Source organism: Natrix helvetica (assembly GCF_964273705.1).
Source record: "Natrix helvetica genome assembly, chromosome: 12".
Taxonomy (NCBI): domain Eukaryota; kingdom Metazoa; phylum Chordata; class Lepidosauria; order Squamata; family Natricidae; genus Natrix; species Natrix helvetica.
The window spans coordinates 12,179,238-12,193,905 of record NC_138556.1 but is presented as its reverse complement, the minus strand read 5'-3'; the positions used below and the strand labels follow the sequence as shown (position 1 = coordinate 12,193,905).

The 14,668-nt window shown below is 42.1% G+C and overlaps 1 protein-coding gene across 1 annotated transcript in view; it reads right to left on the bottom strand.

Annotated features, from left to right (window-relative positions):
* Nucleotides 1–14,668, bottom strand: part of CEMIP (cell migration inducing hyaluronidase 1) — a 139,571-nt gene that overhangs the window by 40,620 nt on the left and 84,283 nt on the right. Inside the window, exons 7-11 of the mRNA XM_081964966.1 lie at nucleotides 9,267–9,337; nucleotides 8,460–8,555; nucleotides 6,590–6,708; nucleotides 2,396–2,537; nucleotides 914–1,105 (exon numbers count right to left, since the gene is read on the bottom strand). Of these exons, the coding sequence (XP_081821092.1) occupies nucleotides 914–1,105; nucleotides 2,396–2,537; nucleotides 6,590–6,708; nucleotides 8,460–8,555; nucleotides 9,267–9,337 (620 nt within the window). The remainder of the gene's footprint in view (nucleotides 1–913; nucleotides 1,106–2,395; nucleotides 2,538–6,589; nucleotides 6,709–8,459; nucleotides 8,556–9,266; nucleotides 9,338–14,668) is intronic.

Genomic DNA, 14,668 nt, shown 5'->3' with positions numbered 1-14,668 from the left:
TAAAATATGGTTTTGGAATAAGCTACAATCGTACGGGCTCGCTTACGGGCCGAAGAAAAGGAAGAACAATGATAACAGAATATCGGAGTTGGAAGGGACCTTGAAAGTCTTCTAATCCAACCCGCTGCTCAAGCAGGAGATCCTATGCAACTTCAGACAGATGATTGTCCAAACTCTTCTTAAAAACCTCCAATGAGAGAGCAGCCACAACTTCTGAAGGCAAGGCAAGATAATGAGCACAACGGAGGAGTCCAATTGTAGAGCATGTAGTGCCTTGCTTAAATTATCTGAATAACTTCACATCTATTCTGGAAGGTAGAAAGGATTACCTTTTGCAGGATTGTCTGAGGTGTGTGTGTGTGTGTGTGTGTGGTATGTTCCTTTGAATCAGTGTGAGTCCTGGTGACTGCCTGTATTGCAGGCTGACTCTCCCCACAGCCAGGAGTTCAATCCTGACCAGCTGAAGGTTGACTCAGCCTTCCATCTTTCTGAGGTCGGTAAAATGAGGACCCCAGATTGTTGGGGGCAAGAGGCTGATTCTCTGTAAAGCAGCAGCCCCCAACCTTTTGGCCACCACGGACGGGTTCTGTGAAGAAAGGTTTGTCTGTGGATCGGAGGGGACATTGTTTGGTGTGCTGCTTGCGTCCCACAGATGGGGCTTCACTTGTTTGCATGGACTGGTTTCTGGCATGCTGTGGACCAGTTCTGGTCTGCAGACTGGGGTGGGGGGTGGGGACCCCTGCTATAAAGCACTATGGGGCGATATATAACTCTAAGTGTTATTGCTATTGTACCGTTGAGGACAAGAGATCGGTTATGTAACTTAATATTTAGTAATACTCTCAGCCCCAAAGATACCCAGACAAACACAGGACAATAGATCTCCTTCAAATCGCACGTCATTCAGCCTTACCTGCCACTTTGACTTCGTTGGGCTTACAGGCTCTGCAGGGCAAGATCTCAAACTCTTCAGCTTGGTGCATGGAGTAGTCAGTGCTGGCCACCACGATCTTGTCCCCCACCTTCCACGACTGCACATTGTCAGCCAGCCTCAGGATTGTGCTGTTCACGTTGGTATCTACTTGCATGGTAAGCTTGGGTCTTGCTGAAAAGCCAACAAGGGAAAGAAAGTGGGTGAGGGAAGGAAGCTCTCAGGAACATCCCAGGTGCTTCTTCTGCAATTTCTCCATGGCCCAAACATGTTTCTTACTCACAAAACAAGGATTTTGGAAAGATAAGACATCTGTTCTCAACCACAAGCTAAATCTGTGTGCCTTCCTCTTATTCAGGAAGCACAGTAAGTAGTACCTACGTTGTTGTTATGTAGCTACAATCTACCACATAGATCTGATGATTATAATCAGGAAGTTGTCGTTATTATTGTTATTTATACACACACAGAGTTTGCCTCCAGAGGTTGTGAATGCTCCAACGTTGGGAGTTTTTAAGAAGTCTCTCAACACTGTCATATTACCTACTAAGTCTGCATTACTATTATTATTCTCCTCGTTCTTCCTAGTACCTACCTCTTCCCACTTATTGTTATAACCAAGTTGCTTGTATCTTTAAAATTTATATTGTTGTATTTGTCTCCCAGTATAATTTGATGGCTTATTAGTAACTTAAGACTATCACTAAGTGTTGTATCTTATGATTCTTGATGAATGTATTCTATTTCATTTTTCTTTATGTACACTGAGAGCGTTCCTTGTGTGTCCAATTACATTTGGCCAATAAAGAATTCTATTCTATTCTATTCTATTCTATTCTATTCTATTCTAATCATCATGGAAAACAGCATGAAGTTGCCCTATCTTCCATTCCACCTCCTTGACAAAACCCTAAAGAGGCAAAAGAGCCTCTATATGGAGGGTAGCCTATTGAGTGCCATTCATATAAAATAAAATGCCAGAAGAAAATATTCCATGCAAGTAGAAAGCTAGCCTGACAGGGAAACATAGATTTCACCTTGCCGTACTTGCTTTCCGTCTGCAGTTTTTTTTTTTTCTAAAGAAAAAATAAAATCAAACGCACACTTAGCGTGCAGCCCTTTATGCCATCCTAGGACTCTGTCGCGTTCCATATCCTTTTAGAGTCAGGCCTTATACGCTCTCTACTTCAACAGCTGGGACAGCTGCATGAGGACTAGCAACATGGTACAGAGAATGCAAAGCGAAGTTGGACGTGGAAAGCGTTTGTGTGGCAGAAGCTGCTGCAGAAACCCCAAAGTTTTAGACTCGTGCAAAAAAAGAAAACCAAACAGACCTGCTTTTCTACTTAAGCCTCTGAAGTAAAATCTTGCTGCCTTCAGAACATATCGACCAGTAGAGCAAATTTCAGAATAGTTTCCTCCCGGTTATACTGTGTGCTCAACTTTTGAGAATGAGTCACCTACCCGGTTGGCCACATAAGAAGCGCACTCTGTAGTTATGACAGCCTTTTTCCGTCTGCTCTGGGCCGCGGCAGAAAAACCTATAATCATGGCCTTTTTTGTATAGGACCTCAGTTGCCAGTTTCATTCCCTCAAGTGTGACCGCCTGGGAGGAGCAAACACAATAATAGCCAAGCATATGATTATCAAGAGCAACAGCTGGTACAACAACAACTGGAACTATAGGCTCAGCAACACTTGTGAGAGGGAGGAAAAACAAGCATTTTCTGCCCGGTAAACTTCTTATCTAAATCATTGCAATGAGTCGAGAAGAGGAATCTACCTCGGAGCACAACCCAAAGCACCATTACAAACACAGAATTCATATTTTCCATGATCTCCACTGGGTCCCCCAGGTCTGAGGTCATCATATGAGCCTATCAAGCAGTTCTTGGCTTTGGACCATAGTTGTGGAAAACCCATCCATGTCTCCATCTTAAGATCATCATTAGATGCTTTGTGCTCTAGAACATTCCAAGGCAAATTCCTTACACTTAAAATGGCCCCTAAATGATCTTCTGAAATAAATATATATATATATATATATATCTGATAAGGAAGAGAGCCTGTGGCTTAGTGGCTAAGACTCCTGCCTAATATATAATACAGCCCAGGTTCAAATCCCAGTAAGGGTATGGCTAGCTGATGAGAGCTAATTAGCTCAAAATAGATCTATACTAGTCTCCCTTTATTTATTTATCAGTACAAATACAACACACACACACACACACACACATATGAACTATATATGTGTGCGTATGTGTGTTGTATTTGTGCATTAAAAATAAAAAATATGGTTTTTCTGCCTGGATGGTTTTCTGTGATGGGCCGAATGACAGAAAGAGGGAGTAGTGAGCTCCCTCCCATATTTGGGCATACCAGGGGTTGTAACACAAATACACACACACACACACACACACACACACACACACACACATGTCTGCCACCGACTTTTTCTGTTTTTCACCCCAAACCAAAGGCCTCTTAATTGCCCTAGGCTCTTTCAGTATATTGCAAGATTTCTATTTTAAGTTGATACAGAAATGTCTGCTGTTAATACTTTTATCTTTTGTTTATCGATTTGATTTTTATCCAGCCTTTATTATTTTTATAAATAAGTAGCCGACAATATGGCATTGCCCGGGTATTTATTTATAGGGGGGGAAATGTCCTGACCAAACGTAATTTCTAATGTTGGATTTTCCCCCTTAAAAGAGGGAACTTCCTTGTGGAGTACTGTGAAGCCATTACCATGGCAACCCCATTGTGCTGTACAGTAGAAGCCAGTAGGACAGTACAGCACAACAGGTTGCATCTAAACAGAACACCACCACCCCCAATGGGGGTTAGGGGTGTCTTACCCCACAGTATTTTTTTCCAGTGAGTAAGCCATCTGTTTACCACGTTTGGTTGAAATTGCTTGAGGTGTTCCAGAGTTATGCTGGAACACACGCACACACACACACACACAAACACATACAGACAAAGACATAAAGGCAGACAGACATATAGATAGATAGATTCAATGCAGTTATTTCTTCATATGTGTGGTGCTCATCTCCATTCAAAGCCGAAGAGCCAGCCCTGTCCCAAAACGTCTCGGTGGTCATGAGGCTGGCATGACTAACCGCCAAAGGCGCACAGAATGCTGTTGCCTTCCCACCAAAGGTGGTTCTTATTTTTCTACTTGCATTTTTTACGTGCTTTTGGACTGCTAGGTTGGCAGAAGCTGGGACGCGTAACGGGAGCTCACTCTGTTAACGCGGCGCTAGGGATTCAAACCGCCAAACTGCCGACCTTTCTGATCGACAAGCTCTGCATCTTAGCCACTGAGCCCCCCCCCCATCCCCTGATTGAGAGTTTGAGGACTATCTCTAATTCTTTTTTTAAAAAAAAATATAGATGTTGATTCAACTATCTTTTGACTCAAATGCCCTGATTGACTGAAATATCTTTTTGTTTCATGCTGCCACTTGTTTCAAAGGCCTAATGACACCTAGATTAAAAACCACGTGCTGAAGACAGCTCAGCAAGAAGGCGGAGAATAACAATTTTGACAGAATAACAGTCTATTCCAGGTTTATCCAGGAGCGAGTCCAACATAACAAGCAGCAGGTTGCTCTCTACGAAAATAATCCGTGAGCCACGGCTCTTTTGATGGCTTGAGGCAAATCTCTTCCTTCAAGTGTCATCCCTCAGGGGTGTATTAAAGATTTTGCTTTACTTTATTAAGCGGTGCCAAGTTCTTCGCGGAAATCTCTGAAAACTTTGGAGCGGTTTTGGAACAGAGCAGATTATTTGACTCATCGTTCTTAAACGATGATAAATCATTATGAAATGGTTTACGGTGGGATTATTTGTTATGATTGGCAGCCCGGTGGCTTCTGATCCATCCGTGACAGAAGAATGGAATTTTCTTAATTAGTTGGCTTTTCAAAACAGAGAGATTATCAATATCAGGCATGGCAGCCAAAATCTAATGAGTGACTCCGACTAACACATATGTTGCTTGCATTGCCTTCTTTCTCGTTCTATTAAAAATTAGTTATGTAATGAAGATTTACCCCCCCCTCTCTCCCTCCCTCTCTCTCTCTAAATAATAGTTTGGGGGAGGGAGTTGTTCAACAGTTAAAAGTGTCGCTTGAGTAAAGGAAGTGTTTGCACAACATAAAAAAGATGTTGAGACTTTGGAAAGAGTGCAGAGAAGAGCAACAAAAACAATTAGAGGGCTGGAAGCTGCAACATATGAAGAATGGTTACAGGAATTGGGTATGGCTAGTCTAGAAAAAGAAGGACTAGCACTATTCCAATATTTGAGGGGCTCCTATACAAACGAGGGGGATCAACCTATTGTCCAAAGCACCAAAAAGCAAGATAAGGAGCAATGGATGGAAACTAACCAAGGAGAGAAGCAACCTAGAACTAAGGAGAAATTTCCTAACGGTGAGAGCAATCAACCAATGGATTAGCTAGCCTTCAGAAGTTGTGGGTGTTCCATCACTGAAAGCTTTCAAAAAAGAGACTGGACAGCCATTTGTCTGAAAGGATATTGTGTCTCCTGCTCAAGTAGGGGGTTGGACTAGAAGACCTCCAAGGTCCCTTCCAACTCTACTATTCTATGTTCTGTGTACAGGCAGCATTCGTACTTGAACTGTAGGATGAAATATTGTAGGGGGAAAGTTCAGATGGTCATTTGTCTCCTGCTTGAGCAGGGGGTTGGACTAGAAGACCTCCAAGATCCCTTCCAATTCTGTTAGTCTATTATTCCGAAACAGCAGATTTTAATCATGGCACAAAAAGCTAGGCTCCATGACTCTTACATGTTTTCATGTTGGCTCTACACCACTCATCTCACACCAACCTGAGCAAAACAATATACTGTGCCAATACTGAGCAGAAGACAGTCCATTGAAAAGCACAAAGGTCCCATCAACTTCAAAAGAAATTACTTCCATTTTCCATTTTATTACACAATGATTGGAACCGCAGGTAATGCCAAGTGGAAAGTACAGATCAGTGGCTGTTAATGTCTTCCTATTTCTCATTTCCCCCCCCCCCCACAGATCCATTAAGTTGAATTCTACTTTTTTAAAAAATAAAATAAAGTTAACGTATGTGTTTAAGGGGTCATTTCTGTAATTTTTTTTACTTGAAATTTTGTCAGGGAGAGTTTTGTAAAACATTTCCCCTAGCAATATGCATTTGAGTACCGTCTTTTCCTGACAATATAGGTTTTGAATATTAGAGATGTTTCTCTAAGAAGAAAAGTGAGAATTGGGTTGAGAAACAGCAAAATGTGACTTTCAAATGAGGCTTAAGTTTTGCTTCACATATTCGTTCATGCCTCATTACATTTGATTTCAATTGCAAACCGTACAAATTTCTCTCTCATTCCTATCTGGAGAGAGATCACCATCTATTAGCCAAAAATCTTTCAACAACAAAGCTCCCATCAATTGCAATACAAAAGAGAAACAAATTATGGGAAACAGGTATAATGTTAGAACAACTTTAAGGTAAACGTGGCACCTTTAAGACTTGTGAACTTCAACTTCAATATGGCTGCCTGGGGAATTCTGGGAGTTGAAGTCCACAAGTCTTAATTTTGCCATGTTTGAAGGCCCCTAGGACAGAGGATGATTACTCCGTATGACATACCTGGAGATCCACAGGATGATCACAGATTTCTGGGTGAGCAGCTCTTAAGTCTAAGAGTCTTTCTCCATCTTTGGATTTTGATATTTTTGGCTTCTCATACCACTGAGTCCACTCAACATCTGCGGGTAAAAAAGGAAACAACTCAAATTAAGGTCATTTTGGACAAAACAGATCTTAACGAATGCCGGAAAAAATGTGCTGTTCCATTAAATCTCGGTGCCAAAATATGTTGGCAAATCTGTTTAAAAGCTACCCACTCCTGGTGTTTTCTCTAGGTCATCAGATGTTAGGTGTCGCAAGGCACATCAGACTAGCGATGAAAGGAGAAACCAATCTTTCCACGGGAAATATTTGGCCTTTGAAGGAAGGCTGGAGAAGAAGAGCCGTGGCAAAACCAAAATAAATAGCCCCATGATGGAACATTTATGGTTTACTGGTAGATTTCAAGGTATAATATCGCAGAGATTCCAATGACAACATAATTAAATAAAGATTAATATGAGTGTTTTATCCAATAAATGATGTTATTTTCTTCAATTTATGTTTATTTCAAATGCTCAAATCACAAAATTTTGCTCCCATGAGAAAATGACAAAGGTTAATAGGTCCAAAAAGGACAATTTATGAGAGATTGGAGCAGCATCACAAGTTTCTGGAGGACTGCAGAAGACTATGTGGTCCAGTGGTGGGATTCAAATTTTGTGGGCATGGCTTGGTGGCATGGCTTGATTTGGTGGGCGTGGTTTGGTTTGGTGGGCGTGGCAGGGGAAGGTTACTGCAAAATCCCCATTTCCTCCCCATCAGCTGGGACTCGGGAGGCAGAGAATAGATGGGGCGGGGCCAGCCAGAGGTGGCATTTGCCGGTTCTCCGAACTACTCAAAATTTCCGCTACCGCTTCTCCAGAACAGGGAAGAACCTGCTGAATACCACCTCTGATGTGATCATGCCATTAGAAGCAAACTGGATGAATCTGGAGGTCTGCGTATCTGTTTTGAGCATCTGGAGGGAGAAATTAATTTAAGTATAAGACAGAGAGAGGGAATTTGCCTTGAGGCCAATTGCTAGTGTCCATCTTTAAATTTATCTCCAAATTTAATGATTTTCTCTGTGGGGCTGCTACAAATGGGTGCTGGAGGGCTGCCTGAACCACGTTGGCACAATGTTAGAATGCAGCATTGCAGGCTAACTCTGCCAACTGCCAGCAGTTCGATCCTGACTGACTCAAGGTTGATTCAACCTTCCATCCTTCTGAGATTGGTAAAATGAGGACCTAGATTGCAAGAGACTGACTCTGTAAAGCTCTTAGCAAGGGCTGTAAAAGCCCCGTAAAGTGATACATAAGTCTACGTGCTATTGCTATGAAGAGCCGTGGTGGCACAGTGCAGTATTGCAGGCTAACTCTGCCCACAGCCAGGCGTTTGATCCTGATTGGCTCAAGATTGATTCAGACTTCCATCCTTCCAAGATTGATAAAATGAAGACCCAGACTGTTGGGGAAAATATATTGACTCTGTAAACTGCTTAAAGAGGGCTGTAAAGCAATATGAAATAGTATGAAGGTCTAAGTGCTATTGCTATTGCCTACAGTCAGTGTGTAATCACTGGCCTGGCTATGATGAAGCAAAGCTATCAGTTCTTTTGTGCAGCATCAAAACAGCTTGCAATGCCCCTGTCTACTATGGGACCAAAAAGATGGAAATTGAAGTCCTTGTGTTGCTGTGCATCTACACACATCAGGGCCAATGCTGAGGGATGCTGGGTGTTGTAGTTCAGCCTGAGGTTGATGGTTTGTATGTTGGGGTTTGAGGAATATCTCCAACTGCACTGAAAACTGCATTGCAAACTTCCTCCAAACAAGAAAAGCCTCACCTTTAACCCATTCACTGGTTGAAGACACATTGAAACGTTCTCCGTTTTCAGCTTGGAACAATTTGAATACTTTGGCAAGAGCTGAGCCTTTGCGTCCTGCAAAAAAATAAAATTAAAATTAAAAAAAAAAAAAACGAAAGGGAAGGGAAGCAAGAGAAGGACTTCCCAGCAATCCCCAAAGCTGCAGTTCATTACGGAGAAGCTGTCAACGGTTCAGTTTTTAATGTTCCTTTGGGGGATTTAGAGCACACATATGAAAGGGACCTGCGTAGTTTTAAAGGCAAGTGCTCAATATTGACACAAATTGTTTATATCATCTCTTAAGCAAAACTGATTGTCAGCCTGCAAATTCTGCAGAATGACAAGGGGGAAAGGAATATAAATTGCTTATAATTTTCCCACGTCTCTCAAGTTCTGGTTGCAGAACAGCTTACAAAGGGACTCCTGGACGACCTAGAGAAGTTGAGGCTGAGAGACTTCAGCTGATAGGATTCAAAATCAGAGAAAGGAACCTAGATTTTTTGGCTCTGGCGCCTCTACAAACTCAAGAAATATGGTGGCATAATCCTTCCTCTGCTTAAAAACTAAGGCCTTTCATTCTCAGAATGATCAGCCTGAAGTTTGAGAAGTGAAGCCCATCCACTAAAAAAGACAACAAGGCCGGAGAAGACCAATGTAGGTTCTCCATTCCAGACAACATAAGACCTGGCCTCAAATAATGCTGAAGTAGCCCAAATGCCTTATGCCAGAATGCCACTCAATATAACTTAGCTGCCACTATTCTAATGGCTAAATATTGATGTTTACCTTGATATTCAACATGATCTTCAACAGATGACAAAGGTTTTCCTTTGACTGTAATGAAGCTCCAGGGATGCCTGGGGAATTAAAGAACAACAACATGCAACTTAGCATGACTCTTTTGCAAGAAATGCATGCATCTTACAACACAGAAACTCAGTATTACTTCTTTGTAAGAAATGCATGCATCTTTTTGGAATATGGCTTGTTTTGTTCTCTTTTTCTCAGCTCCCCAGACATACTAAACTCTGAGATATATTTTTTTAAAGTTCATGACTGAAGCTAGACTCCTGGTGCCTGCATCCAGCTGTTTTCCTGGCAGCTTGATGGAAGTAGTTTGCCACTGCCTTCTGTTGCAATGTGTTTTTGACTTCCCAAGCATAGCTAACTTCAACCTGGCTAAAGTTAATGGTGCCTCTGCCCTTATTCACACACAAATATATTTTCCAAGAACCGTTATAAAGCCAGAATATCTTTGTGTCGCTTAATGAATTTATTTCCTTCAGCTTGAAGCAAAGCAAAGAGTTACAACATCTAAGATTCCCATCATGCAAACGCCTTACTTACAGCATAAAATTCACCCGTTTCCAAGTTGACAAAGCTCCAGCTATGAATGAGAAAGTTCTCAGAACTTCTTCAGAGGAATCCCATCAGGAATCAAACTATAAAGAACTAGCTTTTGCAAAGATTAAAAGTGCCGAATTCTTAGAAATGCCTTTCTATGAACTGAAAATATCTGGCTGTTAATTCCACTCTCTGGAAGAATCAAGACTAGGGAAATCAATAAAGCAGAATACAAAGAGGGAACTTATAGGTAGATTCATTTTACTGATTGAGTAAATATGTCTCTCTCCCTGTGTTTTTAATAAATAGAACTCTGCCTTAAACTCATGGAGCTCTGAAAAGTTAGCAATCTCGATGAGTAATATGTCCATGTGGTTTCTTCTTCTTCTTAATATATTATTTTTTGCTATTAATGTTTCAAACCAGACAGTTGCAGAGGCCACTAAGAACACGAGCAAGAGGACACAGATTGGGGGGTTGGGGTGGGGGGTAAATAACCAGACATAAACAAGAAGAACTGGGAATTCTCTGTTCTACCAGAGTTTGCCTTGCTGTTCCAAGCAACAAATTCATGAATTAATGGCCTTGGTCACTACCAAATGAGAAGGGCCCGGTAAGAAATTCAATACAGCTTGCAGGATTCTAACTGGGATTCAAAAGTTTAAAACAAATCAGACTAAAAGGGACACATTATTGAGCATAATGTTGATAGAACGTTCCATCATTGCCGTATTTAAATTTGCTTCTCTGTGTGGTTAGAATGGTGCTGGATTCCACAAGCTGCATGCTTGATTCCAAATTGGCTGTTTGTTCATCATCCTTAAAGTAGGTCAGGAGGCCATTTTTGCCCTATGCTGCCTGAAAAGAAAAGAGGCAAAGTCTATCTTGTTACTATGAGAGTAACAAGACTGAAATCACATTAATGCCACTTTATAATGCCTTGGTAAGGCCACACTTGGAATACTGCATTCAGTTTTGGTCACCACGGTGTAGAAAAGATGTGGAGACCCTAGAAAGAGTGCAGAGAAGAGCAACAAAGATGATTAGGGGACTGGAGACTAAAACATATGAAGAACGGTTGCAGGAACTGGGTATGTCTAGTTTGATAGAAAGAAGGACTAGGGGAGACATGATAGCAGCCTTCCAATATCTCAGGGATTCAAACCACTGAACTGCTGACCTTTCTGATCGACAACCTCAGCGTCTTAGCCACTGAGCCACCGTGTCCCTTATGTGGGCCTGATCTTTCCCACCTAACATTTGCCTTGGATTCAGACAGAGGTGCCAACTGCCTAGCCATTGGGATCAATGTCTGACGTAGAGAAGCTTCACCTTCCTTTTATATCCACAACAGTTTAAATGCTCCTTTTTCATTGCTAGGTCAAGTAAAGTTGGTCAAAGGTTCTTCTATTTATAGTTGCCTTCCATAAGGCATCTCCAAATGCACAATAAGTAGTTGATTGACACAAGCCACCCATTTTTTACTGTCTGCCTTGGACAGTAAAGACAGACAATCATTAAGCAACTGGCAGCTGACAAGTACACAGCTGGCTCTCCTCCATTTGGCCGGAGAACTACATGTTACTTTTAAAAAAAGAGTGACAGAGACTGAGAACAGGGAAGGATTGATGAGGAGAGAAAGTGGGAGAAAGTGCATGGAATGGTGGGGGGGCCCTGGGGAACCTCTGGCTTACACCCCTTCCAATGAGAAAAAACCACTAATTGAAACCACCAAGGGCAGGATGGGTTCACCAATGGTTAAGCTCACACTGCAGTCACAGCAAGAGGACCATGGCAGCAACCCAGAGCTACAGCAAAGACTAAGAGTGGCCCAAAGCGAAAAAATATGTTTGCACTTGACAAATTGGCAGACGGGAAGAGAATGTGTCCCACTGCTTGGAGCGGCAAGATTTTTTTGTCTTCAAGGTACAGATATTGGGCAGGATTAAGAGCGCCGTTTTCCTCAAGCGGCAATCACGGGTTTGGTTTCAATCAAAAACGGCGAAGGCTGCCCAAGATGAGGGATGTCTAATTAGAACAATTCTGAGCAATGCAATCTCAGGAGGAGGAGGAGGAGGAGGAGTGCTTGGAGTGCTATTCTGAGCAGGGAGAGAGGTGGAGAGAGAGAAAAAAAGTTCTGTCCATGTGAAGCCAGAGCTGCTTCTGGATAGAATTTGGACAGGCCATGCGGAAAAGGAATTTGGAAAGACTACAAACCGTGTCCAGAGGAGTGGGATGGACAAGTGGAAGAAAATGCATGTCAAGCCTCCTAGAAGGCTGGCGGGGAGAGAAGATTTGCTTCCATGCCTGCAAACATTAAACCCAACCACAAATACTTGACAGAACTAGATCAGCTAAGAATACGTTCTAAAAAAACACACACACTAGAGAGGCAGTGTTGTATAATGGCTAAAGCAATGGAGTAGGAGGCCCAGGCTCAAGTCCACCCTTGGCCACCGAAACTCCCTGGGTGACTTCAGGCCGGTCAGTTTTGCTCTCATCCCAAACTACCTGGCAGGGTGAGGATTTATGAGGAAACAATGGAGTGCTGTTTATGCCACCTCCACAAAAGGCAGGACATCACAAATACACACATACCCCACAATTAAAACTCCAAAACAAAGTGTGGAACCACAGCCCAACGCTTGTGAGGCAACCCTCTCCAGGGTTATTCATAAGAAAGGCAAGGCAGCTGACTCCCAGGTAAGTGCTTCCCGAAGATTGCAGCTCATTTTTTCTCATAACAAAAAGACCAGTCTGGGAAGTTTAGGGCGGGTGGTTTAATCAAGATTACTCAACTTTCGGAGTGTAAGTTGGCAGAGGGGATCAGAATTCCTGCAGTTTGTTTTTTGGGGAGAGGGACAATAAAAGGACAGGGAATTGGCACTCTGGTGGAACCTCACCAGAAGTGGCTTCATATTGAGTGAGAACAGAGATTCACCACCGTCTGCGTAAGGAAAAGGCAACATTTCTATGGTTAAGAATTTTGAGACCCTACTGCAGAATGAACTATACATGAATGAATGAATGAATGAACTACCGTATTTTTCAGAATATAAATCGCTCTGAGGTATAAGACGCACCTAGCTTTTAGGGAGGAAACAAGGGAAAAAATCTGCTTCTGCCTCCCATCAATTTGCCTCCTTGCAACAAACAGCATAGACAATATATACTGTTTGTAGTGTTATATTTCAGACTATACTTGTACAGATATTGTTAAAATTGATGTGCTTTCTGGAAGTATAGTTATTCTCTGCTATTTAAAAGAATAACACTTTTTAAAACCAATAGCACTGGGCCTCTTCAGATCAAGCATTTATTTTAAAAAGCTTCTTCATTTTGTTAAATTGTCTAGAATAATAAAGCAGTCTTTAAAAAATAAGTAATAATTGGAACATTCTATAGGCATGTATAGTTGTTGACTTACCTCCTTGCAGCAAACAGACTGATTAGCACAAGAAAAAAAAATCTGCCTCTGCCTCCCAGCAATTTGCCTCATGGAGAAACAGCAAGTTTCACTTTCAATTTCTCCCGATCATCAGCTGTTTCAGGCTGCAGGGATTGCTATAGCCTATTGAAGCCTCCGCAGGTTTGCTGCAAAGAGGTAAACTGCTGGGAGCCAGAGGCCAAAGGGTTGGGGTCGGTGGGTGGTTGGGGCTATATTCAGTGTATAAGACACACCCAAATTTTCACCCTCTTTAGGGGGTGAAAGGTGCGTCTTATACTCCGAAAATATGGTATATATATGTCTGGAATCCACACTGTATATCGGACATTAATACAATTGAACAAGTCCAGAGGTATTTCACCAGAAGAGTACTCTGTTCCTCTGCTCACAATAGAATCCCTTATGCTACCAGGCTTGAAATTTTGGGCTTGGACAACCTGGAGCTATGCTGCCTACAGTCTGACCAAGCATAATACACAAAATTACCTGCTACAATGTTTTACCTGTCAGTGACTACTTCAGTTTCAACCACAATAATACACTGGCAAACAATCAATACAAACTCAAGGGAAACCACTCCAAACTTGATTGCAGAAAATACGACTTCAGCAACAGAGTGGTCAACGCCTGGAATGCTCTACCCGACTCTGTTGTTACAGCCTCAAACCCCCACAACTTCAACCTTAAACTGTTTAATGTTGACCTCACCCCATTCCTAAGAGGTCCGTAAAGGGGGCGTGCATAAGCGCACCAGCATGCCCACCATCCCTGTCCTACTGTCCCCATTTATTTGTACCCATTTCCTGTGCTCATGTCCATGTTTATACTTATACCTATTAATTCATGCATGTTTGACAAACTAAATAAATAAATAAAATAAATACATCTCTCACCAAATGGTGACAAGGAAACGGTCAGCCTGTGAGGTAGTCCAGGTTGGAAGCATGCCCAGACGAACCAATTCTACTTTACTATAAAGTTACATGAATCAAATCTTGCAAGTCTAAAAGTACACATCTCCCCCTGTCACCTTTACAACCCAAGAAATGAGGGAGGGTCCCATTCCTTCTGCAGGCTCAGCTGCCTCTTATTATCTCGCTGTTTCCCCCTGGCTCTTCTTCCTGTTTCTGAAGGTTATTCTCACATACCATTACAGAAACTGGTAAAGCGACTCCCTTTAAGCTTTCCCAGCACAAGGGCTTCTACTCCAGCAGAACTACTATATCCTGTTTTGGACAATTGGGCAGGTTTTCCAAAAGAAACTACGAAATGCAACCACACTAATTTCTGTTCTCCAAAAAATGACCCTGCAGACCTTGAAGACACTATAAGCTGCACCTAAGGTGATGCTACATGTTAGTGATGTCTTTTGCAATGTGTGAACTTCCTGCTTCCC